The following is a 27,999-nucleotide window of genomic DNA, read 5'->3' as shown; positions in this document are numbered from 1 at the left end:
AAAAGTACTAATACCTTTATTATGGCATAAAGCAGTATTTTACACTATAGTAAAAACATTTTCTGTACAATTGTAAAGAAATCAATTGCACAGGTAACTCTAATGTAAAAATGGATTGTATTTTAAAAGTTCGCTGAGCTGGTGAAGTGAACAATATTTTCTCCACAGAAAATAGTAAAAATGGTAACATTCTCCAGGCTAGACCAACAAGTCAATTTCAACCAAGCAGTAGTTGAATACACATTTATAAATATGGTTTGAATTCTAGAACCCAGGAGAAACTTTAACTTCATTTATTGAAATAGCCATAGCCATGCTTTCCTTAAAATTAAGTTGCATAGAGTGAAATATCCAATGTTCTCCCTTACTTTTGATTTAGACCTGATTATTTTTCTTCAGGCTAATTCACATCAAGGTTTTAATCAAGGATGGGTACTGTGTACTTTTAATCTGCTTGATAAGGTACCCATCTCTACCCAAACTGAAATGTTTTGGTTGTTATCCAAGTATGCTCAGTATTTAAGCAAAACCAGAATCTAATAAACTGTAATCCACAAGGCACATGAGTTTTCTCTGTCATCAAACACCTTCGCCTAAATATCTGTGACTTGATGGGAAGCCATGAGGAACACGAGGAAAAGAGAAACACTGACAAGTGGACTGGGAATAAAAGCCAAGAGAATTTCTGAGAACAGAGAAACATCCAGTCAGATTCAAAGATGGAACTGCTGTTAGAACAGAAAAAGGATGCTGCCTCAGATCAGAGCTGAGCTGGCTTGTTGAGCCCTACTGCAAGGTGACCGAGTAAGAGGCAGTTAGACTTGACTAATTCAGAGAAACCAGGTCCCAGCAAGATTTCATTATTCAAAACAAATAAACAGAAACAAGACTGGCTGTGTAGTTTAACTCCTCCCATCATAGTTTATTCCCTGAGAGTCCCAGTACATAATTCCTAGGAATTAAGGCGAGAAGATAACGCCACTCTTAAGCTTCTGGACCATGCAGAGTTTTCCAGAGAAATAATATTTGAGAACTCACACAGTTAAATGGCTAGGGGGTTAGTTACATCAAGTTCTTGAGTTCCCTCAAAGCAACAACCAAAAATAGCCATAGTTTGTCTTAAAAAATAAAAAGTTTCCTAAACAGCTAAAAGCTCCCAATGTAGTAACAGTCTAATAGAAATTGATTCCTATAATGTGGCTATAGGAACCAGACCTTTGAAAAACTAAACCACATCATGCTACCTAAAAATTTCATTTGCCCATTAGATGTTAATCTCCAGAAACAGCACTGACCCATTAGGTTTCCACCATTACAAGAACGCTTTACCATGCATCTCCACTTGTTCTTCTCTTTGCTCTCCACAGATGTTTCCTTCTTGCATATAAAAAAATATTTTCAGTGGGTTTTTTTTTTTTAATTTTTGAATCTTCAGCAATGCAAATCTCTGCTCCCTGCTCCCTTAATTCTTTGATAAATAATGTTATCTTCCAATAGGAAGTGGGACAAATTATCATCAAGCCCCATTTATCCAGCCTACTTACTCATGAAGAAAGTTATGAGGCCATTTTATACATTTGGAATTCTTTAAAGATACTTGCTTTCTATTAAAATATTGTTATTTATATACATACAGATATATAAATGTACAAAATCTGTGAAGAATTCACTGAAGCACAACTCACCTTATACAGAGAAGCTAGAAATGTATCAAAATGCACATAATGATGGCTAATCTCTATAACATCTTCTATCAGATATATCACACATTCTCCAAATCTAAAGCATATGCTGGCATAAACTTTATTACATCCAAGCTAAGTTTGACATCTTGCTTCAAAACATCACTCAGTATTCTCGGAAGACGTGCTATTGGACCACACGAGGACCTGTGGCAGTGGCTGAGGAATGCCAATCACACAGCCAAGTGCTCTCCGGATACTGCTGCATTCCCCACAGGCATTTAGGAAAGAAGACCACTAGTATAAAGACAGATCAACTTAAAAGTATACGCAGATACATGCTTGACTTTATCTTATAATCTATAAAAACTGCATTAGACTAAACATGTAATGAATTCATACACCTTTACAAAAGGAAAACCTGATATAGAAGTAGCAATCAAATTATAAATGATAAGCATCAGATGAAATAATCTGGATGAAGCTTGTCTCTCTGGAATAGAGGGGCCTCCGAAAGTGGTCAAGAAGGAAACACAATGTGTAACTTTGTATGAAAAAAAAATTGTTCAGTTCCATGTTGCCAAACATATTTCTGTTTTACCATATAAACCTTCTATTTCAATTACTGACCGAATGCTTTACTAAAACTCCGTTTCTGGCCTTTGTTTTGGAATCTGTTATTTCTGTTGCCGCCTCCTGATCGCTCTCCTCTGAAGTTTCTATTTCTGTCCCTCTGTCCCCTGGAGCCTCTGTTTCCGTCCCGCCGTCCCCTAAATCCCCGACCGCCTTCACGCTGGCCCCTGGGGCTTCGGTATCCTTCTCGTGGTCCTTCCAGCTCTGGCTGCTCAGTGGCCACAGAGAGTTGCCAGCGCCGTGAATCATGCCACTTTTCCTGTTGAGAGATGTTTCTGTTCTTACTTCTTTGATTTTTACTGAATTTGGTTTTAAAAGGCATAGAAAAGATATTTTTGCCCTTTTGCAAAGAGAAAAACCAGACCTCAGTGCTTAAAAATTCACTGGCCAAAAAATACTAATTTTCATGGCCCAAAGCCTAAGTCACTGGAGTGTGGAAAAATAAGTTGCACTATAAGAAGTACCCCCAACCTGACCAGGCAATGGCGCAGTGGATAGAGCACTGGACTGGGACCCAGAGGACCCAGGTTCGAAACCCTGAGGTTACCAGCTTGAGCGCGGGATCATAGACATGACTCCATGGTCGCTGGCTCGAGCAAGGGGTCACTCGCTCTGCTGTAGCCCCCTGGTCAAGGCACATATGAGAAAGCAATCACTGAACAACTAAGGTGCTGCAATGAAGAATTAATGCTTCTCATCTCTTTCCCTTCCTGTTGTCTGTCCCTCTGACTCGCTCTCTGTCTCTGTGAAAAAAAGGTACCCCCATAAGTCCTGGCCGAGTGGCTCAACGGATAAAGTGTCGACCCAGTGCACTGAGGGTTACAGGTTCAATCCCCAGTCAGGGCACATACAAGAATCAATCAATGAACCCACAAATAAGTGGAATAACTAAATGAAACAAGCTGATGCATCTTTCTCTCTCTTCCTTCCCCGCTGTCTCTCTCTCAAATCAATGAAAAAATTTTAAAAAGTACCCTTATAGTGTATCATCACCACAGAAGCATTTATCAATTCAGTTACCACAGGGTACCCGAAGCTGTCAGGTAGTAAAACATAAATATATCATGTACAAACAGGCTTCTCTCATAGCAGTATTGCATAAAGATGTAAATTTGAAATGTTATGTAAATCCCATGTAACATATATAGGGGGGAAAGCTGGATCTGTTTCAAAACTGCAGAAAAGGAAAACAAGCAGGCCAAACAAGAAAACAATTAAGACTAAAACGTTAGGAAAAAAAACACTAAAATTCTTAACTGTCTTTTAGTATAGGGACTGGAGCTGTTGTTTCCCTTTCTATTAGTCTGTATTTTCAATAATGAGTATTCTACAATTTAGATGTTAACTTCAAAATCCAAGAAAAAAAAATACCTGTATTTCCGTCACTGCTGCAGTAGGAACATCAAAGCAAACACCCTTAAAATCAAAACAAATACAAGTTAATCCAGCCTTTGATTAGTAGCATAAAATGCACATTAAGTGATCCTCCAAATGACTAAGTATTATGTTTTTTTTAAAAGGTATTACTTTTAGGTAAACTTCAGACCCAAGCCAACACATTGTATCTCTCAAAAGCACAATAGCCAAGAGCTAAGGATGTATAACATACACATATACATACCTACATTTTTTTAAGAAGGGACTAAAATATGGTTTAGAGCTAACTAGAGATCATTCTTGGCTATTATACTAAGCTCATCTGCAAGTATCCATTAGCTACATTTACAGCTGAAGAAAGAGAAGACTGGAGAGGCACCTGATTTGTCTAAGGCCCCACAGCTGGTAATTAGAGTAGGTTTTAAATTTCTGATCAGTATGACTCCAGAGCCTATGTTCTAAAACCATTGAAAGACACTGCCTTTCATCAGAAAGTGTCAACTATTTAGGATGGCCTAACTAAAAGAAGAAAAATAAATGATCTTCTATGGTTAATTTTCTAGTTTTCATAATTCAGCCTCCTACGAAAAAGTTTTCTACAAAAGTATGCCTGACCAGGTGGTGGTGCAATTGGTAGAGTGTCAGCCTGGGACACTGAGGACCTAGCTTCAAAACCCCGAAGTGACCAGCTTGAGTGTGGGATTATAGACATGACCCTATGGTCTCTAGCTTGAGCAAGGGGTCACTGGCTTGGCTGGAGCCCCCAGTCAAAAAAACGCCTGACCAGGTGGTGGCGCAGTGGATAGAGTATCAGAGTGGGACACGGAGGACCCAAGTTCAAAACCCCGAGGTCGCCGGCTTGAGCGTGGGCTTATCTGGTTTAAAAAAGGCTCACCAGCTTGAGCAAGGTCGCTGGCTTGAGCAAGGGGTCACTCAGCCTGCTGTAGCCCTCGGGTCAAGGTACATATGAAAAAGCAATCAATGAACAACTAAGGTGCCGCAATAAAGAATGGATGCTTCTCATCTCTCTCTTTCCCTGTCTGTCCGTATCTGTCCCTCTGTCTCTATCAAAAAAAAAAAAAAAAAGCAAAACAAAACAAAACAAAAAACATTGAGAAAGCAGTCAATGAACAACTAAGGTGCCACAACTATAAAGTAATGCTTCTCATCTCTCTCCCTTCCTGTCTGTCTGTCCCTCTTTTTCTTTCTCTCACACACAAAACATTATGAATTCAATTTTTTTTTTTAACAGAGACAGAGAGAGGGATAGGTAGGAACAGACAGATGGGAACAAAGAGAGATGAGAAGCATCAATCACCAGTTTTTCGTTGTGGCACCTTAGTTGTTCACTGATTGCTTTCTTTCTTTTAATTTTTTTTTACAGAAACAGAGTGAGAGTCAGAGAGAGGGATAGATAGGGACAGACAGACAGGAATGGAGAGATGAGAAGCATCAATCATCAGTTTTTCGTTGGGGCACTTTAGTTGTTCATTGATTGCTTTCTCATATGTGCCTTGACCATGGACCTTCAGCAGACCGAGTAACCCCTTGCTCGAGCCAGCGAACTTGGGTCCAAGCTGGTGAGCTTTGCTTAAACCAGATGAGCCGGCGCTCAAGCTGGTGACCTCGCAGGTCTCGAACCTGGGTCCTCTGCATCTCAGTCCGACGTTCTATCCACTGCGCCACCGCCTGGTCAGGCCATTGATTGCTTTCTTTTATGTGCTTTGACCTTGGGGCTACAGCAGACCAAGTAACTCCTTGCTCAAGCCAGCGACCTTGTGTCCAAGATGGCGAGCTTTTTGCTCAAACCGGATGAGCCCGTGCTCAAGCTGGTGACCTCGGGGTCTCGAACCTGGGTCCTCTACATCCCAGTCCGACGCTCTAGCCACTGTGCCACTGCCTGGTCAAGCTGAATTCAATTTTGAATGCTTGTTTTACTATACCCCAGCTTAGTGTAGAAATCAGCAACTGGATCAAGTTCAGCACTGGACGCAGATGTTTTAGGCTAGAGATACAGATGGGTTGGCTGTCGGTGAGTAAGTGGAACTGAGAGTCATTGAGGATATTGCCCAGAGAAAACTCTATAGACAGTGAAAAGATGCAGCATCCCTCCCTGTAGAGCAGGAGAAACCACTGGACAGTGTTTGATACTGAACCACAAAGCAAAGTCACAACAGGGGTCCTGGCATTCCTTACCTGCTTTCCTTTGAGAAAGACCATTCCCTTCACTTTAGAATCAATACCCTCACCCAGCTGCTCTTTAAGTTCTTTCCAAGCATAACTAATGTTTGGCATTTCAATCGAGCACTGCAAGATCATGGTCACAAAGCCCTATGGAAGAAAGGGGGACAAAATTAAAGTCTCAAAAACAAACCTAAAAAAACAAACCTAGATAAACACCTGCCCTTATATTTCTAAAGTATTTCTGGAAAAATTCTCCCTAAAAGGCCATAGTACACACACACCCAGCCCAACCACACAAATAAGTATAAGCAAAGAGGAACTGTGAATAAGATTGGCATACTGCGCCAAGACTGACAACTCAGTTGTGATACCACAGCATACTTTCTAAAGTTTCTAGGTATACCGGCTAATTGTATATACATTTTTATGTGTGTGCATTTTACAATTTTCAAAATTTGAGATGTAATCCACAAAGCCACAATTTTTACCACTTAAAAATGTAACATCCAGGGGTTTTTAGTATGTTCACAAAATTTGCAACCATCAACACTATCTAAAATTCCAGAACACTTCATCATCCTAAAATAATCCCACGCCCATTAGCAGTCATCCATTTCCCCCTTATCCAGGGTACTGGCAACCAGGATCTGCTTTCTATTTCGACAGATCTGTTTAGACACCTGCCTTCATGGTCAAGCTAAAACAAGGGGAGTAGTAACAACATTGTAATAACTACGTATGGTACCAGGTGGGTACCTGAATTACTGGGGGATCACTTTGTAAAGTATCTGACTGTCTAACCACCATGCTGTACATCTAAAACTAATATAAAACAACGTCAAGTGCTAAATTTAATTGAAAAGTAAAACTAGGAAAAAATCCCAAAACAACTGGTAAGTTTAAATGGAAAACTTTCTTCCTTTTTTTTTTTTTTTTTTTTAGGTGAGAGGAAGGGAGATACTGAGGCTCACACCCACACACACCTCAACTGGGATTCACCTGGCAACCCCCATCAGGGGCTGATGCTCAGACCAACCGAGCCACTGGCTGTGGAAGGGGGAGAGGAAGAGGGGAATGGGGGGAGAAGAGGGAAAAGAAGAGAGGGGAGAAGGGAGAGAAGGAAGATGAAAGAGAGGAAAGAGGAGAGGAAGAGGAAAGGAAGGGGGAGAGGAAGGGGAGAGGAAGGGGAGAGGAAGGGGAAGAGGAAGGGGGAGAGGAAGGGGGAGAGGAAGGGGGAGAGGAAGGGGGAGAGGAAGGGGGAGAGGAAGGGGGAGAGGAAGGGGGAGAGGAAGGGGGAGAGGAAGGGGGAGAGGAAGGGGAGAGGAAGGGGAGAGGAAGGGGGAGAGGAAGGGGGAGAGGAAGGGGGAGAGGAAGGGGAGAGAGGAAGGGGGAGAGGAAGGGGGAGAGGAAGGGGGGAGGAAGGGGAGAGGAAGGGGAGAGGAAGGGGAGAGGAAGGGGGAGAGGAAGGGGGAGAGGAAGGGGGAGAGGAAGGGGAGAGGAAGGGGAGAGGAAGGGGAGAGGAAGGGGAGAGGAAGGGGGAGAGGAAGGGGGAGAGGAAGGGGGAGAGGAAGGGGGAGAGGAAGGGGGAGAGGAAGGGGGAGAGGAAGGGGGAGAGGAAGGGGGAGAGGAAGGGGGAGAGGAAGGGGAGAGGAAGGGGAGAGGAAGGGGGAGAGGAAGGGGGAGAGGAAGGGGGAGAGGAAGGGGGAGAGGAAGGGGGAGAGGAAGGGGGAGAGGAAGGGGGAGAGGAAGGGGAGAGAGGAAGGGGGAGAGGAAGGGGGAGAGGAAGGGGGAGAGGAAGGGGGAGAGGAAGGGGGAGAGGAAGGGGGGAGAGGAAGGGGGGAGAGGAAGGGGAGAGGAAGGGGGAGAGGAAGGGGGAGAGGAAGGGGAGAGGAAGGGGGAGAGGAAGGGGAGAGGAAGGGGAGAGGAAGGAGAGAGGAAGGGGAGAGGAGGGGGGGAGAGAAGCAGATGGTAATTTCTCCTGTGTTCCCTGACCGGAAATCGAACCTTGGATGTCCCTACACCAGCCCAATGCTCTTTCCACTGAGCCACAGGCCAGGGCCAATGCAACACTTTTAAATCCTGCTCAAACTCCAAATGAAAAAGCACCAGAACCTGACAGGGACCCTTACCGCGTCTGCGTTGATCAAGGAGCGCTGGTCTACAGACGTGGCACCTGAAATATGGGCCAGTGCCGCCGCCAGGGCCTCCACAGCGCCCTTCTCCTCTATCAGCTTCTCCGCTGTCTGCTTGAAGTGACTAATAGCAGTGGGAGGAACAGAATCCAAAAGCCTGTGGTTTGATTGAGAATATATTTGTTAGAAGAAAGATAGTACAAGTGGGCAGATTTTATTTCTAAGACAACAATATCTCAAGATAAATCAGCACCTTTCAAACCAAATCTTTTATATGTCTAAAATATCATTTTGATGCAATGTATACAATCATTTCATTTCTGTAGTAATAAATGTATTCCTTTGATTGTATCTAATTCTAATTTACTACCAAACCAAAAAAAAAAGTTATTAAGATGTTCATCACAGCATTATAGATAAAAAAAAAAGTGTAAACAATTTAAAAATGAGCATCAATATGGACTGGTTAAATAAACCATGAAACAGGTATAATGAAATGCCATATTGCCATTAAACCTGATTTTAATAAATGTTGATAATTTTTATAATAAGAATGTGTTACTTATAGAAACAGAAAATACTACAGCTGCCCTGGCCGGTTGGCTCAGCAGTAGAGCGTCGGCCTGGCGTGCGGTGGACCCGGGTTCGATTCCCAGCCAGGGCTCACAGGAGAAGCGCTCATTTGCCTCTCCGCCCCCACCCCTCCTTCCTCTCTGTCTCTCTCTTCCCCTCCCGCAGCCAAGGCTCCATTGGAGCAAAGATGGCCCGGGCGCTGGGGATGGCTCCTTGGCCTCTGCCCCAGGCACTAGAGTGGCTCTGGTCGAGGCAGAAGCGACGCCTCGGAGGGGCAGAGCATCACCCCCTGGTGGGCAGAGCTTCGCCCCTGGTGGGCGTGCCGGGTGGATCCCGGTCGGGCGCATGTGGGAGTCTGTCTGTCTCTCCCCGTTTCCAGCTTCAGAAAAATACCAAAAAAAAGAAAATACTACAGCTATTTCCATTCTGAAATAAAAGAAAAAAAGACTCCCAAAAAAGGTTAGATATGATGCAGGCCTTTATGAGACTATACATGTATTGGGGAGGCACTATTATTTTGGCAATAATAAGTGTCACATCTCCACTTTGGAAGCGCTTGCGCTGTGGGAGGTAGCCTCTTCCCACAGGCTTGTGCTCTCCAGGCCGTCTCTCACACACCACCACCAATATATCTGTCTCTTTTCTCCTACTTGGCCATCTAACCCCAAGTTTCCTTAACTGGTGTCATAGGAAACCCTGTTTGCAGGATGCTTAAAGAAAAGCATGCTAGAATAAATTTGGAAAATGCTGAGTTAAATCCTATCAATTTGCAGAACTTTCCTACCTATTAATATGCATTTCTTTGACTATTTTTTAAATAGGCATGAAAAGTACTCTAAGAGTGCAGTTCAGAATCTAGTCATTAGCAGGGGACACCTGGAAAACAAGACCTTTCTGGTTTTCATGCCAACCTCAGTCACCCCCAGCAATACACACTGAACAGCCAGGATGCTAAGCAGCTAAATATCCTTCAATTTATAGGACAATGCCACACAAGAACAAATTTTCTTGCCCCTATGCCAGTAGCACCTCCAATGGCCAACAGTTCATCTAATCCCATATATTTACTATAACTTAAATAATAAACTCTCATTCCCACCAGATAGGAGACTGGATTAATGGAGATCTAGAATATAATCTGCGACCCAACCTGATCAGTCTCCAGATGGAAAGCACCTACACCATACATAAAATACAGTTCCTTAAACTGCCTAAGACAAACCAGACTATTCATAGTGGTTTCCGTTAGTGAACAGGGATGAGTAGAAATGAAGACTTCTTTTGCATAATTTTATTTCAGCACTGTCTGACTGTTTTTTTAACAAGAGGGTTACAAACTGTTAAAAATAAAAAATAAAGAAAATACATTTTAAAAAGCCAAATCTCATTAGTGTACAAAGACATGCTGTAAATAAACCTAGCAGTAACACAGACCACAGCAGTGGTGGGAACATACCTGATAGCATCTTTGCTGGAAGCTTTTATTATCTCTGTAGCAGAAGGAACACCTATTCGTTTAAATTTAATTCCCTACAAGAAAATGAACCATAGTTTATTGTACTACATGGTCATTAACTGTTTCCATTGAGATTAGTAGTCCTCTAATTTTTTCTATTTACCAAATATATTTATTATGTATTTATAAGATAAACTTTTTGAGAATGGTTTTAAATTTACAGAGAGTTCCTATATACAATGCACCAAGTTTTTTTTTTTGTTATTACTATGGATTAAACCTGCCATTAAGTACGTTAGTCCCAACTTAGAAACCAATTGCTACCTTAAAATTAACTGAACTTCAAACTTCATTTAAATTTCACTAGTTTTTCTACTAATATCTTTTCTCTATTTCAGTATCCAATCCAGGATACTGTATTACAGCAAATCATCATATCATGTCTTTTTAGACTCCGCTGCTCTGTGGCGTTTTGTCTTTCCTTGTTTTTTATGACCTGGACAGTTTTTTTGTGACAGAGACAGAGGGGACAGACAGACAGGAAGGGAGATGAGAAACATCAATTCATTGCGGTTCCGGCCTGACCTGTGGTGGCACAGTGGATAAAGCATTGACCTGGAAATGCTGAGGACGCCGGTTCGAAACCCTGGGCTTGCCTGGTCAAGGTACATATGGGAGTTGATGCTTCCAGCTTCTCCCCCCTTCTCTCTCTCTCTCTCTCTCTCTGTCTCTCCCTCTCCTCTCTAAAAAGAAAAAATGAATAAATAAAAATTAAAAAAAAAAATTCATTGCGGTTCCTTAGTTGCTCATTGATTGCTTTGCTTTCTCATCTGTGCCTTGAACGGGGGGCTATAGCAGTCCGAGTGACCCCTTGCTCAAGCCAGCGCCCTTGGGCTCAAGCTGGTGACCTCAGGGTCTCAAACCTGGGTCCTCCGCGTCCCAGTCCGACACTCTATCCACTGCGCCACCACCTGGTCAGTCTATGACCTGGACAGTTTTAAGGAGTCCTGGTCAGGTATTCTATAGACCGTACCTTAATCTGCCTGCCTGATATTTTTCACATGCTTACACTGCAGTCATAGGTTTGGGGGAAGAAGATCAGAAGTGAATGCTGCCTCATCACATCGTATCAGAGGGACCCATGCTTATCACTGAGGTCAATCTGGCCAGGCAATGTTTGCTGCTGTTTGCACTGTAAGTCTCCCCTGCCCCACCATTCCTACTCTATTCTTTGGAAGCAAGTCACTAAGTGTAGTCTGCTCAAGAAGAAAAAGGGAGATTAAGCTCTATATCCTGAGGAAATACCTATTTATGAATTTCCTTACAGAATAATTCCTATAACCCCCTAATCTATGCTTAAATATTTCTGATACAGTACTTCATGTTACAACTGTCTGAAAACTGCCTTTCTAACATAAATCACCCCTTATAATTATAAATAGGAAAATAACACCATTGCTTTCAAATGCAAAGATTTTTCAAAATAGGCTTTATGTCAGTGTTTTCCAACCACTGGTCTGTGAACCAGTCCACTAGAGACCTCATGCTGGTCCGTGAAAGAGTTACCCACCCTGATGCTGTGTGATAGACCCAATGATCTTAGTCAAATTCATTTATGCTCAGGGTGATTTCTGCCTTAGTGGTTCTTGAAATAATTCTCCTATTTTAACCGGTCCCCATAGGTAAAAATGTTGAAAACCACTGCATATCATAGGATAATATATAAAACCTGTATCTAACAATAAGCTTTCAGTTGATGTAACATGCTAGAAATAAAAGTAAATTCAATAAAAATTGAATGGAGAAACCAAAGACTGATTTCAGAACTTAACATTTGCTGAATAAGGCTAAGAAAATAGTTTTACCGCTTTTTGCTCCACTTGTGCTAACTGATATTCTTCCTTGTGCTGATAAAAGCAAATGCAAACTCCAGTCCTTCCGGCTCTGCCCGTTCGCCCAGAACGATGAATGTAGGACTCCACATCCTGTCAAAGAAAAGTACATGAGTAACACAAAGAGACGAGGACCGAGGACCGAGCAGGCTACAGAGAGGCAAGGTTGGTGGTAATATGCCAGAGGTACGAGGGAGGAGGTCTCTTATCATTTCAATTTAAAGTGTTGTCAAGACAAACAAAATAGAAACAGATTCACTGATACGGACAACAGACTGACAGCTCTCAGAGAGGAGGGGGTTAGGGGCTAGGTGAAAACATAAAGGAATTAAGCCAAAAAGAAAAAAGCACCTTCAGACACCAACAACACTTTGGTAATTACCAGAGGGAAAGGGGGTGGGGGTGGGGGGAGGTTAGAAGGGATAAAGTGGGAATAAATAGTGACAGAAAGAGACTTGTTTTGGGGTGGTGAACACAATACATTATATAAATGATGTATTATAGACATGTACCTGAAACCTGTATCATCATTTTAAAACCAAGGCTGCCCCAATAAAGTCATTTTTTTTTTTTATACTTTTTTGAGGCTGGAAACAGTGAGAGACAGTCAGACAGACTCCCACATGCACCCGACCGGGATCCACCCAGCACGCCCACCAGGGGCAATGCTCTGCCCACCAGGGGGCGATGCTCTGCCCCTCCGGGGCGTCGCTCTGCCACGACCAGAGCCACTCTAACGCCTGGGGCAGAGGCCAAGGAGCCATCCCCAGTGCCCGGGCCATCTTTGCTCCAATGGAGCCTTGGCTGCGGGAGGGGAAGAGAGAGACAGAGAGGAAGGAGTGGGTGGGGGTGGAGAAGCAAATGGGCGCTTCTCCTATGTGCCCTGGCCGGGAATCGAACCCGGGTCCCCCCGCACGCCAGGCCGACGCTCTACCGCTGAGCCAACCAGCCAGGGCCAATAAAGTCAATTTTTAAAAACCTGAAGTATTGTGACAATTTTTTAAAATCTCTAGTACAACGGTCCCTATTCAGTGGATAAATCTGAACAAAGCATCATCTGAATAGTGCTGTTCAATTGAGTATGTAATTTCAATCTCTAATTTTCTAGTAACCACACTAAAAAGTAGAACACAAAGGTTAAATTAATTTTACTTAACTCAATATAATGAAATATTTTATCACTTCAATGTTATTTAAAACGTTATCAAATGAGGTATTTGGCATTCCTTTTCATGTCTTCAAAATCCAGTGTGCGTAATAAAAAGTTTAAAAACAACGACATCCCAATGTATGTTTTATACTTATAGCACATGTCAAGTAAGATGAGGTGCCTTTTAAGTGTTCAACAGCTACACATGGCTATGGCTATAATATATATAATTATATATGGCTATGGGTATAATACTGTAGTCTGCAGGTTCATCTAAACAATGTCTATGCCACACATTAATGGGACTTAACCTTAACAGGAACTGACGACTTCAGGCCCTGGCTGGTTGGCACAGTGGATAGAGCATAGGCCTAGTATATGGATCTCCCAGGTTCAATTCCCAGACAGAGCACACAAGAGAAGCAACCATTTGCTTCTCTTCCCCTCCTTCTTCCCCTCTCTCCCTCTCACAGCAAGTGGCTTGGTTCATCTGAGCATCAACCTCACGTGCTAAAAATAGCTCAGTTGATTCTAGCATCAGCCCCAGACAGAGGTTGCCAGGTGTATCTAATTGGGGCGCATGCAGAAGTCTGTCTCACTATCTCCTCTCCTCTTACTTGGAAAAAAGAAAAATAAATAAATAAGAATTGATGACTTCAGCCTAACTGGTGGTGGTGCAGTGGATAGAGTGTTGACTTGGATGCTGAGGTCCCAGGTTGGAAACCCCCAAGGTCACTGGTTTGAGCACAGGTCTCCAGCTTGAACGTGGAATCATCGATATGATCCCATGGTTGCTGGCTTGAGCCCAAGGTCTCTGGCTTCACAGGAGCCCCCAGGTACATATGAGAAGCAATCAATGAACAACTAAAGCACCACAAATGAGAATTAATGCTTCTCACCTCTCTCCCTTTCTGTCTCTCTCTTAAAAAAAATAAAAGAATTGATGACTTCATAGTAATCAGGTATTTTTTTCCAACATTATAAACAACCTTTAATCCTGAGGGATTTGCTGGTTTTTGGGGAGGTTACAGGGTCTTCACACTTGATGTGATATAAACAAGGCTCTTTTAGGCCAACTTTTATTTATGTGAAGTACTGTCCACACCATATAAATTTTGCTTCAGGGCCCTCCCTGAAAGGTTCCTATCTCCTAGCCCTGGCCGGTTGGCTCAGCGGTAGAGCGTCGGCCTAGCGTGCAGAGGACCCGGGTTCGATTCCCGGCCAGGGCACACAGGAGAAGCGCCCATTTGCTTCTCCACCCCTCCGCCGCGCTTTCCTCTCTGTCTCTCTCTTCCCCTCCCGCAGCCAAGGCTCCATTGGAGCAAAGATGGCCCGGGCGCTGGGGATGGCTCTGTGGCCTCTGCCTCAGGCGCTAGAGTGGCTCTGGTCGCAACATGGCGACGCCCAGGATGGGCAGAGCATCGCCCCCTGGTGGGCAGAGCGTCGCCCCTGGTGGGCGTGCCGGGTGGATCCCGGTCGGGCGCATGCGGGAGTCTGTCTGACTGTCTCTCCCTGTTTCCAGCTTAAGAAAAATGAAAAAAAAAAAAAAGAAAGGTTCCTATCTCCTAGAAACCCCAGCAGTTTTAACTATGGGAGCTATTTTCTCCCTTCTCTATTCTCTAGCTCATGACTTCATCCATCCTCTCTCCACCCCATCTGAGTCCTAACCATGTTCAAAGTCCAGTTCAAACTGTATTATTTCCATGAAGCCTTCAAGGACTCACCCTCTAACCAGAAATTATCTTTCTAACCTCTTGCCAGTGATCCACTTGCATTCAACTATCAGTTCTGAGAGGAGGGGCTCAAAATAAATACAAAAATCACCACCAGTTCTCAAGAAACAGTTATCATTAATCAAATGAAAGTAAATGCTACAATTTCAATTATGTTCTAGTGTACAAAAGAAACAATAAAATAAAATCAAAATAGAAAATCTTACCTTTGGTGGAGAACTTTGTACAACCAGATCAACCTCAGGGATGTCTAACCCACGAGCAGCAACGTTGGTTGCAACCAAAACTCCAAAATCACCATTTCTAAATCCTTTCAGGGTGATTTCCCTTTGCTTCTGTGGAATGTCTCCATGTAATGACTGGGCATCCTGTCAAAGAAATAAACTAGCTTAAGAATACCAGATCTGCCTGACCAGGCGGTGGTGCAGTGGATAGAGCATCGGACTGGGATGCGGAGGAACCAGGTTCGAGACCCCGTGGTCGCCAGTTTGAGCACGGGCTTATCTGGTTTGAGCAAAGCTCACCAGCCTGGACCCAAGGTTGCTGGCTTGAGCAAGGGGTCACTCAGTCTGCTGTAGCCCCACAGTCAAGGCACATATGAGAAAGCACAATGAACAACTAAGGTGTCACAACGAATAAGTAATGATTGATGCTTCTTATCTCTCTCCGTTCCTGTCTGTCTGACCCTATCTATACCTCTCTGTCTCTGTAAAAAACAAATAAAATAAAAAAAAGAAGAATACCAGATAAGAGTGATCAACTCTATTTGCTTGCATAACCTTAGTTTGAGCCAGCTTTTCCACATCTCTAAGATGAGACTGAACTCTAATATGTATACCCTATTAATTAAAAAATGCTTCACCCTGACCAGGTAACTCAGTAGGTTAGAACATCATTCCATTATGCCAAAGTTGCAAGTTCAATCCCTGGACAGGGCACATAAAAGAATCATAAATAAATGGAATAATAAACCAGTGTTTTTTCTCTCTCTCCATTCCTCTTTCTAAAATCAATAAATAAAGGTTAAAAAAAGTTTTTTAAATAAAAGATGCTTCCTCCCTAAAGGAAAAGGGGAGGAAGGACCAACCTGCTTTATGGACGTATTCTGAGACAACTCCTGGGCATCTTTCTTAGTTTCACAGAAGATGATGGTGCGCCCACGAAAACCACTGTATACTCGGATCACATCCCCAATAACTGCTGCTCTTTGAGTCCAGTGGCACTTGATAGCCAGATGCTAAAAAGAGAGGGGGAAAAAGGTCTATTTCATAATGCCTAGCAAACCTGAAGTCAATCACCTGCTCACCGTAATGGCACTCAAAAGCAGTTAAGACTGACTACAGTAGACCACACTGCTTAGAGAAAAAACTAAAGCATGAAAGCAGAGAGACTTTTCTCTTTCTCCAGAGCATCTGTCTTCTTTATCTATTTTCTAACCAGGAAAAAAAATGTAGGAAAACAATACCATTGAGATTCCTACAGAAAACCAAATAATGAACAAGAGAAATTTCTATATGTTTTGTCCTTTCATCCACTTAAAAATGCAATCAGTAGGCAGTTACCAGACAGATCTATTACTTGGAGGTACCTAACCCTAAGATGAAAACAGCTTCTACACAAAACACTAAATTTCTCCACTGCCCTCTAGTGTTTAAAGGCTCCAGGTAATTTCTATTTAGATAATTCAGACAAATGTAAGTTCTAAGATTCTGAAATCAGCCTACAAAATAATGCAATTTAGAAAATACAAATACCATATACAACTCAAACAGAAATATGTCTTTATTTAGCTTTTCACATGAATTTAGTATTTATTTAGAAAGAATTTGTATTTGACAGTCTTAAAACTATGAGGAAAAAAATATATACAATTTATACTAATTCTAGCAACTAAATGAATCATTTACCTCCACAGTTATTGCAGTTTTCTGGGTCTTTTTACCAATCAGGTCCACCTGTTCATATGTAGATTTCATGTATTTCTTAGCAACATTATATACCCAATGAGGGCAAGTTGCAGAAAAAAGCAGTGTTTGAGGATTGTCTTCCGAATCTTGGGGGTGGGGAAACAAGTATGAATAACCCAAACAGGTCAACAAAATATTCCACCCCACCCAATTCTCCGAGACCCATTAACACTCCAGCAACCACGAGGCCATGCCAGGCACTGAGAATACAAAAATGAGAGACACAGAGGTTCCCAACAGCCACAGAAATACTGCCTAAATAATTTATGTAAAGGATTCTGGAAAAAGCAAAAGCACTGTAAACTTATTTTGCTTTTTGATCACTGGCCTTTAGGGACCACACGGGCAATCTGTCCATTATAACAAATCCAACCAACTGGAAAACATCAATTCATTGCACTTTCATATATTGGCAGCACACAGCTGGTATAACCTTTTTGAAGAGCAACTTGACAATGTCTACTGAGGAGCTTGAACCTTTCAACTCAGTAATTTCACTTCTAGAAATCTATCCTAAAGAACTAATTCCAAACAGAATAGCTTTCCATAAAAGAAAGCTATCTGTACAAAAAAAAAAAAAAAATGTATATAAGCAGAATTATTTATATTATCTGGGAATTAAAACACATAGGTGGAATTAAATCATGGCATAACCCCTTCATAGACTATTATATCAAATTTTTATATGTACAGTAAGGTTATACTAATGCACATACACATACTTACAACAGCAAAAGTCAAGAATATAACAAGTATATCAAAGTGGTAGATAATAAATTTTCCTCTTTACTCTCAAATTCCTCCCGTCTGTGATAAATCATGAATTATTTTTTAATTCAAGTTTTCCTGAATAAAATAAGTCACCTCCAAATTTCCTAAAGTTTCATTTAACTTTTAGAAAATGACTTAATCACCACCCTTCTGCTCCCTCTGATCAATGCCTTGAACTTGAAGTTTACCTTTCTTGTATGCCACACTTAAAATCTCTTCCACTTGATCAGCAAACCCCATATCCAACATCTGGTCCACTTCATCCAGGACAACATGCTTAAGTTTGGTGAGATCTAGCTTGCCATTCTGCAGGTGGTCTTTGATACGACCTGGTGTTCCAACCAGGATGTCAATCCCATTCCGCATACGTTCAACTGTAAGAGAACATATTGATAAGATACACTGGGTTTTGAACTCCTTTTACTAGGTTGGGGTACCAATTAAAAATATTTTTATTTGAAATTATTTACTAACCACAAGCACAAGGTATATATTAATATGCTAGGTATTGAAAATAAAGATGGTAGCACCAGGAAAGAAATGACTTCCTTAACTGATGGAAAGTGTCAAGGTTTCACAAAGTGAGAGTAAGAATCTCAAAGAAATAGAAACTTTTTATATAAAGTTTAGGATGAGATAAGCTAGAAGGGCAACAATTCCAAGAAGTATAGAGACATTCAGGAAAACAGAGTTCAATATAATTGGATGAGATGGTAATAATGCAGCTTTTAACTGAGTTGCTATTACAGCCCAGGTATGAGAGGCACTGTACATACATCACCAAATTCGATCCTCACAACACCACTGCAGGCTGAGTTTAGTAACGTTTTATGTTCAAGGAAGCAGAAAAATCAAACTTGAACCTAAAATCACACAGCTACTCTGTGAACAGCCTAGACTCAAACCCAGGCCTTTCTGATGCCAAAGCCTACATTCATTCCACCAAAGCTGTAAAGAACTAAGCCTTGTGTGCCAATGCTAAGACTTCTTTAATGCCTTGAACCTCTTCCTGAATTGAACTGGGAAGTAATTGAGTACCACGGCGGGGAGGAGGGGAGATGGGGGGTTTATGGTGCTTGGGTGAAGAGAAAAAAAACCACCTGCCTACAGCGAAAAGAACCAAGGATGCAAGAGGCAGAGACCCAAGATCCACAGATAAAAAGAGTAACTTTGAATTCTGACTTTCTAGCTCCCAACTGGACTCTGTTTTTGGGTTCAGTAAGATACCTATGCAGCCGTGAGATAAACATAGATAATACAAAAGTCCTAAGAATGGTTCACAGGATTTGACACGTCATCAGGCAGGACCATCTTTAAACAATAATAACAAAGGAAACCATCAGATAACTAGACCAGGTAAAGATGATGTCAGGGTTGGATCCAAACAAGGCATTCAACAATGAATGGCATTTACCTTTTCTCAATTTTGGATTTACTTACTTTGACCTCCATAGGGAGTTCCACCATAAAAACAAGCCACTGCCAACTTTTTTGTGATGTCACTGAAGTCTCTGCTTACTTGATTTGCCAATTCCCTTGTGGGTGCAAGAACCAGTACCTGAAAAGGAAAAACTAAACTGAATTTGCAACATTTGTTTCTTATCAAATTTGGAATTTATCAGAAGGTCCACCGCATCCTAACAAGTATTTTCAAAACAACTATTATGTGCTTTGTAATTAATGTGCTGTGTAAGTGGAAGGATCACAAAATATAGTTCTGACGAATCAACTCAGGAGAAAAGATTGTGATCCTAGCAATCAGAGGGAAAGCAGGTACCCAAAGGTACGGCACTCCGGGAGTGTCGCATGGAGCAGGCTGAAGGGACTAAGGAAAGCTTCATGGAGCTGCTAGTGAAGAACAGCACGCCGGAAGAGGAACAGCTTGAGCAAGGAGTAATAGTGCTGATAACATTAGCCAATATTTGTGCTTTTACTGTGTTTCAGCCTCTATTAAATGCTTACTATGCATTATTTTCATTTAATTCTCACAAGTTATTCATCTATAATACCTATCATGCAATTGTATTGTAACACTTACAATAATACAAGAGATTTGAAAAACCAAAAGCTAAGCCTGGCCTGTGGTGGCACAGTGGATAAAACATCAACCGGGGATGCTGAGGTCACCAATTCAAAACCCTGGGCTTGCCTCGTCAAGTCACATGCGGCAAGTAAGCAATGAATAACTAAGGTGAAGCAACTATGAGTTGATACTTCTTGTTCCAACCCCTCCTCTCTCTATAAAATCAATAAATAAAATCTAAAAATAAAAATAAAAAAACACAAAATAAAAACAACAACAAAAAGACCTATAGGCTGAGAAGCTGAGCCTAGAATTTAATTCAGAGTCAGGCTCCAAAACCTGTGTTCTGAACCTCTACACCACAGTAAATCTGAAGTAGAATGAAAGTTAGACAAGGCAGGACGAACATGATGAGGGGCTTTGAATCCTGCAGCAGTGAGTTTGATCCAACAGGACATACAATACGAAACCACTACAGATCCCTTGTAGGGTAACCACCTTACACAAATATGATTTAAGAAAAACAACCTAATACATTCATCCTGACTATCCACTATGTGCCAGATGGCATTCTAGGCACTCTCAAATAATTTAGTACTATAGTTGTTAACAAAAGTATACAAATAAATTAATGAAGCAGAAGCACGGGCACAAAAGGTCAGTAAACAAGTGAGGTAGGGCCAAAAATTCAGGTACAAGAATCGTCAGCCAGCATGGTAACACAGGCACTTCAATGAGGTAAGGAAGCTTGGCCTTTTCACCTCCAAGCGCCTCCCTATTCACGCATCTTTACTAAAAATGCTTTCCCCATCTTAAGCAAAAATAGTAAAGACACTTGACCAAACTTGTGAGCCCCAGGGACATCTAATAGTTTGAAAGGAAGATGATGAGCATTAATAAATAATACAGGTGATCACAACCATGGGATGGATTACAATGTTTAAATACATGGGATTTAAGGCCAACACTTAGAAAGAACTATCCTGGTTTACCTGCAAATACAGACCTAAGTGAATACCCATAAAAGACTTTAAGGAAAATCCAATAAAAACAGTCGAGTTTGTAAACAATGCCCAAGATGTTTTTTTCATGTGTGGATTTGGAGCCACTGAGGTCTGTGTTAAAGCTATGAGTTACCTGAGGGGCACGGCCTCTCTTCCGGTCTTGCAGTTCTTTCAGAAGCTTCTCAATCAAAGGGATGGCAAAAGAGAATGTCTTCCCAGTTCCTGTCCGTGCTTGTGCAATTAAATCTTTTCCACTATACACATGGTAAAATGTCTTTGCTTGTATAGGAAACAGGAAGGTCACCCCACGGGCTGTAAACAAATTAACTGTGTTACCTGATATTGCAGTTCTTAAAATATCAGCCATACTAAAGGAGAAACTACCTTCTGATCAACATCTATAAAATCAGGTTTAAATATATTCTGGTAGTGAAGAATCTACTTGACTGAAAAATACCAACAAACTTTAAATCTGCAATGCAAGTCCAGACTGTTCCACACATGGTTCAGAAAACACCTGGTTGAGCATCCGCCCCATCTAGCCCCTTCACAGGCACTGCCAAGAGAAATTCTAAGCCAGACTGGTGTCATTCCCCTAGGAATAGCACAAGAAGTGGAAAAGGATAAGAAAAGAAAATACTGGCCTGACCTGTGGTGGCGCAGTGGATAAAGCGTCAACCTGGAAATGCTGAGGTCGCCGGTTCGAAACCCTGCGCTTGCCTGGTCAAGGCACATATGGGAGTTGATGCTTCCAGCTCCTCCCCCCTGTCTCTCTCTCTCCTCTCTCTCTGTCTCTCTCTCTCCCTCTCTCTCTCCTCTCTAAAATGAATAAATAATAAAATTTAAAAAAAAAAAAAAAAAAAGAAAATACTAACATGGCATCAACTGTTGAATTGCAGCAGCACTGTTAGTCATTACAATTCTGAATATACAAATTGTATTGAACAAACTTTAACAACTACGGTAGTTTACAAGTCAACAAAGAACATGTCCCAGTACATCTCAACAAAACCAGTGGAGCGCTCCAAATAGTATGTTCTGATTTATACAGTATTTCTATTCTTACCTTTGAGAAGTTTAATAGTCTCTTCAGATATGGGGAAATTAGAGAAAGCTCCTTCTTTTTGTTCCACAGGTATTTCCTATCAAGGAAAGGACCACAGAAAGAAATCAATAACTTCACCCCAACAGGTTAATACAGAGAAGCCTTCTGAGAAAGAAACTAAAGAACCTATTCTTGCCCTGGCTAGGTATCTCAGCTGGTTAGAGCATCATCCTGATATGCCCAAGTTGTGGGTTCAGTCCCTGGTCAAGGCACATACAGGATCAACAAATTAATGCATAAATAAGTGAAACAACAAATTGATTTTTCTCTCCTAAAAGCAATAAATTAAAAAAAAATTATAAAATACCTCTTCTCAACCAACCAAAAAGACACAAAAACCTTGGTATTAGGTAAATGAAGGTCTAAAAAGGAAGTATCTGCCTGACTGGTGGTGACGTACGGGATAGAGTGTTGACCTGCGATGCTAAGGACCCAGGTTCAAAACCCCAAGGTCACTGGCTTGAGTGTGGGCTCTTCTGGCTTGAGAGCAGGCTCACCAGCTTGAGCACAGGGTGGCCAGCATGAGTATGGGACCAGAGACATAAACCAGAGGTTGCTGGCTTGAACCCAAGGTCACTGAAAAATGTGTAGCAAGTATGTACTACACATATACTATGTATGACTAGTGAAGGCATAATCAGTCTCAACTAAGAACTATATTCCATAGCCATTCCAAACGAATATACCGTTGCAGAGGTCATTAGACCTTTCCACAGCGATACCCATTTAAATATACATCCACAGGCCCTGGCTGGTTGGCTCAGCAGTAGAGCGTTGGCCTGGAGTGTGGGGGACCCAGGTTCGATTCCCAGCCAGGGCACATAGGAGATGCGCCCATTTGCTTCTCCACCCCCCCCCTTCCTTCCTCTCTGTCTCTCTCTTCCCCTCCCGCAGCCAAGGCTCCATTAGAGCAAAGATGGCCCGGGCGCTGGGAATGGCTCCTTGGCCTCTGCCCCAGGCGCTAGAGTGGTTGCGGCAGAGCGACGCCCCGGAAGGGCAGAGCATCGCCCCCTGGTGGGCATGCCGGGTGGATCCCAGTCGGGCGCATGTGGGAGTCTGTCTGTCTCTCCCCGTTTCCAGCTTCGGAAAAATACAAAAGGTAAAATAAAATAAATATACATCCACAGAAAATAAGGAGCAACTGGTGACATTATTTGATTGGAAAAAATCTGAATGCTCAACAAAGGAATAATTACGTAAATTTCTAAACATTTATATGATGGATTACATAACCATTAAAAACATTTAGGCCCTGGCCGGTTGGCTCAGTGGTGGAGCGTCGGCCTGGCGTGCGGAAGTCCTGGGTTTGATTCCTGGCCAGGGCACACAGGAGAGGTGCCCATCTGCTTCTCCACCCCTCCCCCTCTCCATCCTCTCTGTCTCTCTCTTCCCCTCCCACAGCCGAGGCTCCATTGGAGCAAAGATGGCCCGGGCACTGGGAAGCCTCCCCGTTTCCAGCTTCAGAAAAAAAAAAAAAAAATTTAGTATTTTTAATTTAACAATAAATAAAATTAAAATAAATATTTAATAAAAGTTGAAGAAATATATAAAAATGGAAGTCAGGTTATAAGATTGTATACAGTACAATCCTAACCTGATTTTTAAAAAAGTTCCATGTATAAAAAGTACAGCAAGAAAATATCAAAATATAACAGGTCACATTTTTACCTGAAAAGTGCCTAATATTTATTGAATGACTGAATGCAAAAATTTTAAGGAGACATATTTGAAAAGTAAATTTCTGTAATTCCCTAAATTATTTATTTTTAATTTTTTATATTTTTCCATTGATGAGAGATGCATTGACTCATTTATCCACTTATTTATGCATTCACTGGTTGCTTCTCTTATATGCCCTGACTGGGATCAAACCCACAACCTTGGTGTATTGGGATGATGCTCTAACCAACTGAGCTACTCGACCAGGGCCTTATTTTTTTATAATCAAAAAAAATTCTGCCTGACCTGCGGTGGCGCAGTGGATAAAGCGTCGACCTGGAACGCTGAGGTCACCAGTTCGAAACCCTGCACTTGCCTGGTCAAGGCACATATGGGAGTTGATGCTTCCTGCTCCTCCCCCCTTCTCTCTCTCTCTCTCTCTCTCTCTCTCTCCCCCCTCTCTAAAATGAATAAATAAAAAAAAAAAAATTCTAAAATCTTGCTCTGGTTAGATAGCTTGGTTGGTTAGAGTATCGTGCAGAGGCTGCAGGGTCAATCCCTGGTCAGGGCACATACAGGTACAGATTAATGTTCCTGTCTCTCTCTCTCCTTTCCTCTCTCACTAAAATCAATAAAATAAAAAATTCTAAAATGTTGATCACAACCTACATCAAACACAAAATTGTTTATCAGAATTTCTTTGCTGATTTTCTGAAAGATAACAGAATTAGCTTCCAGGTGGCCAGATTTATTTAATCATCCTGTTCAACTCAGGTTGAACCTAAACCAAGAGACTTATGGTCTCACTTAATCATGATTTATTTGGTGAAACCCCTAAGAGGGAAGCTAGGACCTATTTGCATGACTATAACCCTCCTGTTGATTTCTTTTTTTTTTTATAATAATAATTTAGTAACTTAGTTTACTTTTTTTTTTTTAAAGATTTTATTTAATCATTATAGAGAAGAGAGAGAAGGGGGGAGGAGCAAGAAGCATCAACTCCCATATGTGCCTTGACCAGGTAAGCCCAGGGTTTTGAACCGGCAACCTCAGCGTTCCAGGTTGACGCTTTATCCACTGCGCCACCACAGGTCAGGCCCCTCCTGTTGATTTCTGATTTGCAAATAAGGCTGACCACTTCTAGAGAGATTTTCCCCAAACTTAATGAGATCTGTTTACTGTACTTGCAAAAGAGGCATTCTGACTCTATGCTCAAAGGACCCCATAAAGTGCTAACAAATCAAATATCCTCCCATTATTAAATAATGTATAGTGATGATCGCTTCTCGGCCTTTTGGCTAAGATCAAGTGTAATAATGTATAGTGACTACTTACTTATCTCAAATGATAATGATGAAAGCTTACCTGATCCAACTCACTGTTACTTTCTTCACTGGCAGTTTCATTGGAGTTAGAGTCAGGTGCAGAATGAGAGAATCCATTCTTTAGTTTGGGGCTTTTCTCCCCAATTTCTCCATTCATTTCCTTTTCTTTCTTCATCTTCTTGGGTTTAGGAGCACCCACTTCTTCTTCAGAAGGCTCATTTTTTTTTACTTTTTTGGTTTTCAGAGAAACAACTTTCTTTTCTATGGGCTCCTTTGGTTTTTTTACATTTTTGATTTTAGGAGAGATCATGTCATCTTGAGACAGCTCCTCTTTCTTTTTTGCCTTTTTGGATTTAGAAGAATTCATGTCAACCTCAGAAGGCTCTGCTCTCTTTTTAACTTTTTTAGCTTTAGGGGAAATAGCATCTTCCTTTTCTTCTGCTGCCTCTTCAGTCTTATTCGATTTTGGCTTCTCTTTTCTACCTTTCTAAAAAAATCAATTTAAAAAAGATACATTAGAGTGGCAAACACACATCACAGTGTACAGATGATGTGAAATTGTGCCCCTGAAACATGTGATTTTGTTAACCAGTGTAATCCCAATAAAGTCTATGTAAAGCAAAAACAATAAAAAACTTTTTCACATATACTGCCTAAAAAGAAAAAGAAAATACAAACATCGAACAAAGCACCTGATACATTTGTATAATACACCAGTTCTGAATTACTTCAAGATCACAATTTGGGGGCATTTTTCAACATTTGTACTTCCACTCTGCAATAAGGCAAAAATCAAACAGTGTGCTTTTTAGTACTATTTCTTAGCTATATGGAGATAAGTATACACCAATAATTTCATTAGCTTGTAAAACTGCTTCAGTTCATGTTGATAGAACAAGTTATAAAACCAAAATGGCACAAAGGATCTGGGTGACTCATAGGATACTCCAACAGGCTCTAAACACACAACTATAGCAAGTGATCAAGTACAGTTTAATTCTGAAAAGAGTAATAAGGCCATATATATCCGTGGATGGAAGATGTTAAGCAGACTTTTCTTTCCTAGAATTCCTGTACAGGTAAAACAAGAACTCATAATATCTGCCTTGGCTATCTCACAAGTGCAAATAAATTTACAGTGAGACAATTCATGAACCAAAAAGCTAAAAAAAACTCAATCTATCACCACATGTGTAAAAAAGATAAACTAATTTAAAGAAGAACGGGAGAAAAGCACAAGTTACAAGGACATGAAATGAGTGAACCCTCAAAACCAAACAAGACTATGGCTCCTACTAAAATGTCTGACCCTCTCCAACTCTTCCTATTACTGAAAACTTGACTACTTAATATTACTGAAAACAATTAGGTGTCGTAGCTGTTAAAACCTCTGGAACAGTGCCTCAGCACAATCCCTGGAGTGCGGAGACTATTATATTGAGCTGAAATCTGCAGCCCTAAAACTTCAGGCAGGCCTCTGCTCTCAAATCATGGATAAGGGTAATCTACAATGTAGATTTTTTACATTTCAATGTAGATTCTACAGGACCTCCTTCAGATATCTGAAAAAACAACAACAAACAAACAAACCTTGTCTCCCCGCCCCCAACCCACAACTTCAGTTCTTCCATCCCTTGGTTCCACCAAATAAAAGTTGATTTCCCATCCTAGTGGTGTCCTTTGTAATATAATGAATTTTGGTCGTGTCCCTCCTAATTTGAGCAGCCCACAACTGGACAGTTCACTGGTGCAGAGCAGGTAAAGCGGTGAAGTGTCCCCACCTGAGAAGATAAGTCTGTGCTCCCTGGGCTTCCTACAAGCCCAAAATTTGCTGTTGTAAAGCTCCCCACATCAAAAAGACACAGAAACAGCAAGGAAAGAAAATTCTAAGTCATGTACAACCCAAGTTCAAGGACAATCTTTGTTCCCACTGACTTTATCTCAGAACAGACTCAGCCACAGTTAAATCAGTATAAGGAGGCAGACAGTGCCTGACCAGGCGGTGGTGCAGTGAATAAAGCGTCGGATGCGGAGGACCCAGGTTAGAGATCCCGAGGTCGCCAGCTTAAGCAAGGGGGGTTACTCAGTCTGCTGTAGCCTCACAGTCAAGGCACATATGGGAAAGCAATCAATGAACTAAGGTGTTGCAACGAAAAACTAATGATTGATGCTTCTCATCTCTACCTATCTGTCCCTCTCTCTGACTCCGTTAACCAAAAAAAAAAAAGAGGCGGCAGACAGTGTCAAGGCTGCACAGCTCAAAAATATGGTGTACACTTAGCACCACAACAGCTTTACATTTCAACGGGTAATCAATCTGGTCAATAAACATTAAGAGGATCTGAGTTAGTTCCATTTTTTCTAAGGGCTGCTTACTGGAAAACTGTACCTCTTAAGATAAAAATATCACCCACCGCGGACACCGCCCATGTGCGCAGGTGGGTTAATGTCTCACTAGTCCAGTCTCAAGCCTAAGTCCCTACCTGGACTTGATTTACAATTCCCTCCGCGAACGCACTCGCCAGGAGTTAGGTCTGAACTTGAGCTAAAATGTGAATCCTAGCCTTCCTTGAACGTCCAAATCTGAGCACCGGGTGCGGGGCACCCAAACTCCGGGACCACGTGGGACACCCGCCTCTCCCTTCAGCTCGGATCTGTCCGGGTTTCGGCCAGAACTCCCGGAGCGAGGCGGCGCGCCTACCACCCGCGGAGGACACAACCCCCAGACGCCTCTCGGCCGAGACCCACGAGGGTCTGCGGATAAGCCGGCTCCGCGCCGTGCTCCAAGCTCACCGAGCTGTGGCACCCCTTCCTTCCGTAGCCCGCGGCGCCCCTCCTCAGCGCCCAGGCCTCTCGCCCTGCCTTGCCCAGGTCCCTCCGCCCTCGGTGGCACCTTCTCCTTTTGTTTTCGTGGTGTCTCCACTTTTCCCATGGCCGCGTCTGATTGCAAATCCGCTTCACTGAGGAGTTTCCCCGGCATCACGCAGCACCAGCTGTGCAGGCCCGCCGATATCCGCCACCGCGTGGAGAGGAAGAGACAGCCCTAACCTTTTGGCCCACCCCGTTCCGTCACTTCCTGTAGCAAAGCATTTCCCGCGGAAGGAGAAACCCCAGGGAGACTGAGCCTCACGTGGTGGCTCTAAGCACCAGTGGCTCGCAGTGCTTGAGGATGGGGACTTAACTGCTTACGGCGTCTGAACAACTGTAGCAGGTACCTACAGTAGGCTACAACTGAAAGGAACCACAAAGGTTAGCTTTGTATTCTTGTTCAAACAATGGCCAGATTCTTGCTAGTCCTGGCCCAATAAATACAGACTTGTAGTTGCTTTTGAG

General features: G+C 42.1%; 1 protein-coding gene across 1 annotated transcript; it reads right to left on the bottom strand.

Moving 5' to 3' along the window:
- DDX21 (DExD-box helicase 21) lies at positions 1 to 27,727 on the bottom strand. The gene is made up of 15 exons (XM_066242275.1): positions 27,560 to 27,727; positions 24,707 to 25,153; positions 21,644 to 21,719; positions 20,711 to 20,889; positions 18,991 to 19,108; positions 17,739 to 17,924; positions 16,720 to 16,865; positions 15,900 to 16,049; positions 15,019 to 15,180; positions 11,903 to 12,022; positions 10,038 to 10,111; positions 8,006 to 8,165; positions 5,889 to 6,023; positions 3,687 to 3,731; positions 1 to 2,574 (listed from the first exon to the last, which is right to left on the bottom strand). The coding sequence occupies exons 1-15, from the start codon at positions 27,644 to 27,646 to the stop codon at positions 2,305 to 2,307; spliced, it is 2,355 nt and encodes a 784-aa protein (XP_066098372.1). The 5' UTR covers positions 27,647 to 27,727; the 3' UTR covers positions 1 to 2,304.
- Positions 27,728 to 27,999: the final 272 nt, after the last annotated feature.

This window comes from Saccopteryx bilineata, chromosome 9, assembly GCF_036850765.1.
Source record: "Saccopteryx bilineata isolate mSacBil1 chromosome 9, mSacBil1_pri_phased_curated, whole genome shotgun sequence".
Classification (NCBI taxonomy): domain Eukaryota; kingdom Metazoa; phylum Chordata; class Mammalia; order Chiroptera; family Emballonuridae; genus Saccopteryx; species Saccopteryx bilineata.
This window is presented reverse-complemented; position numbering and strand designations above follow the sequence as displayed.

Coding starts and splice junctions, on each gene's coding strand:
- DDX21 (XM_066242275.1), bottom strand. CDS start 27,646: ATGCCGGGGAAACTCCTCAGTGAAGCGGATTTGCAATCAGACGCGGCC. Junction 15,181..15,899: donor AGAATACGTCCATAAAGCAG/GTTGGTCCTTCC, acceptor TTTCTTTGACAG/GATGCCCAGTCATTACATGG. Junction 6,024..8,005: donor CCTTGATCAACGCAGACGCG/GTAAGGGTCCCT, acceptor TTTCTTCCATAG/GGCTTTGTGACCATGATCTT.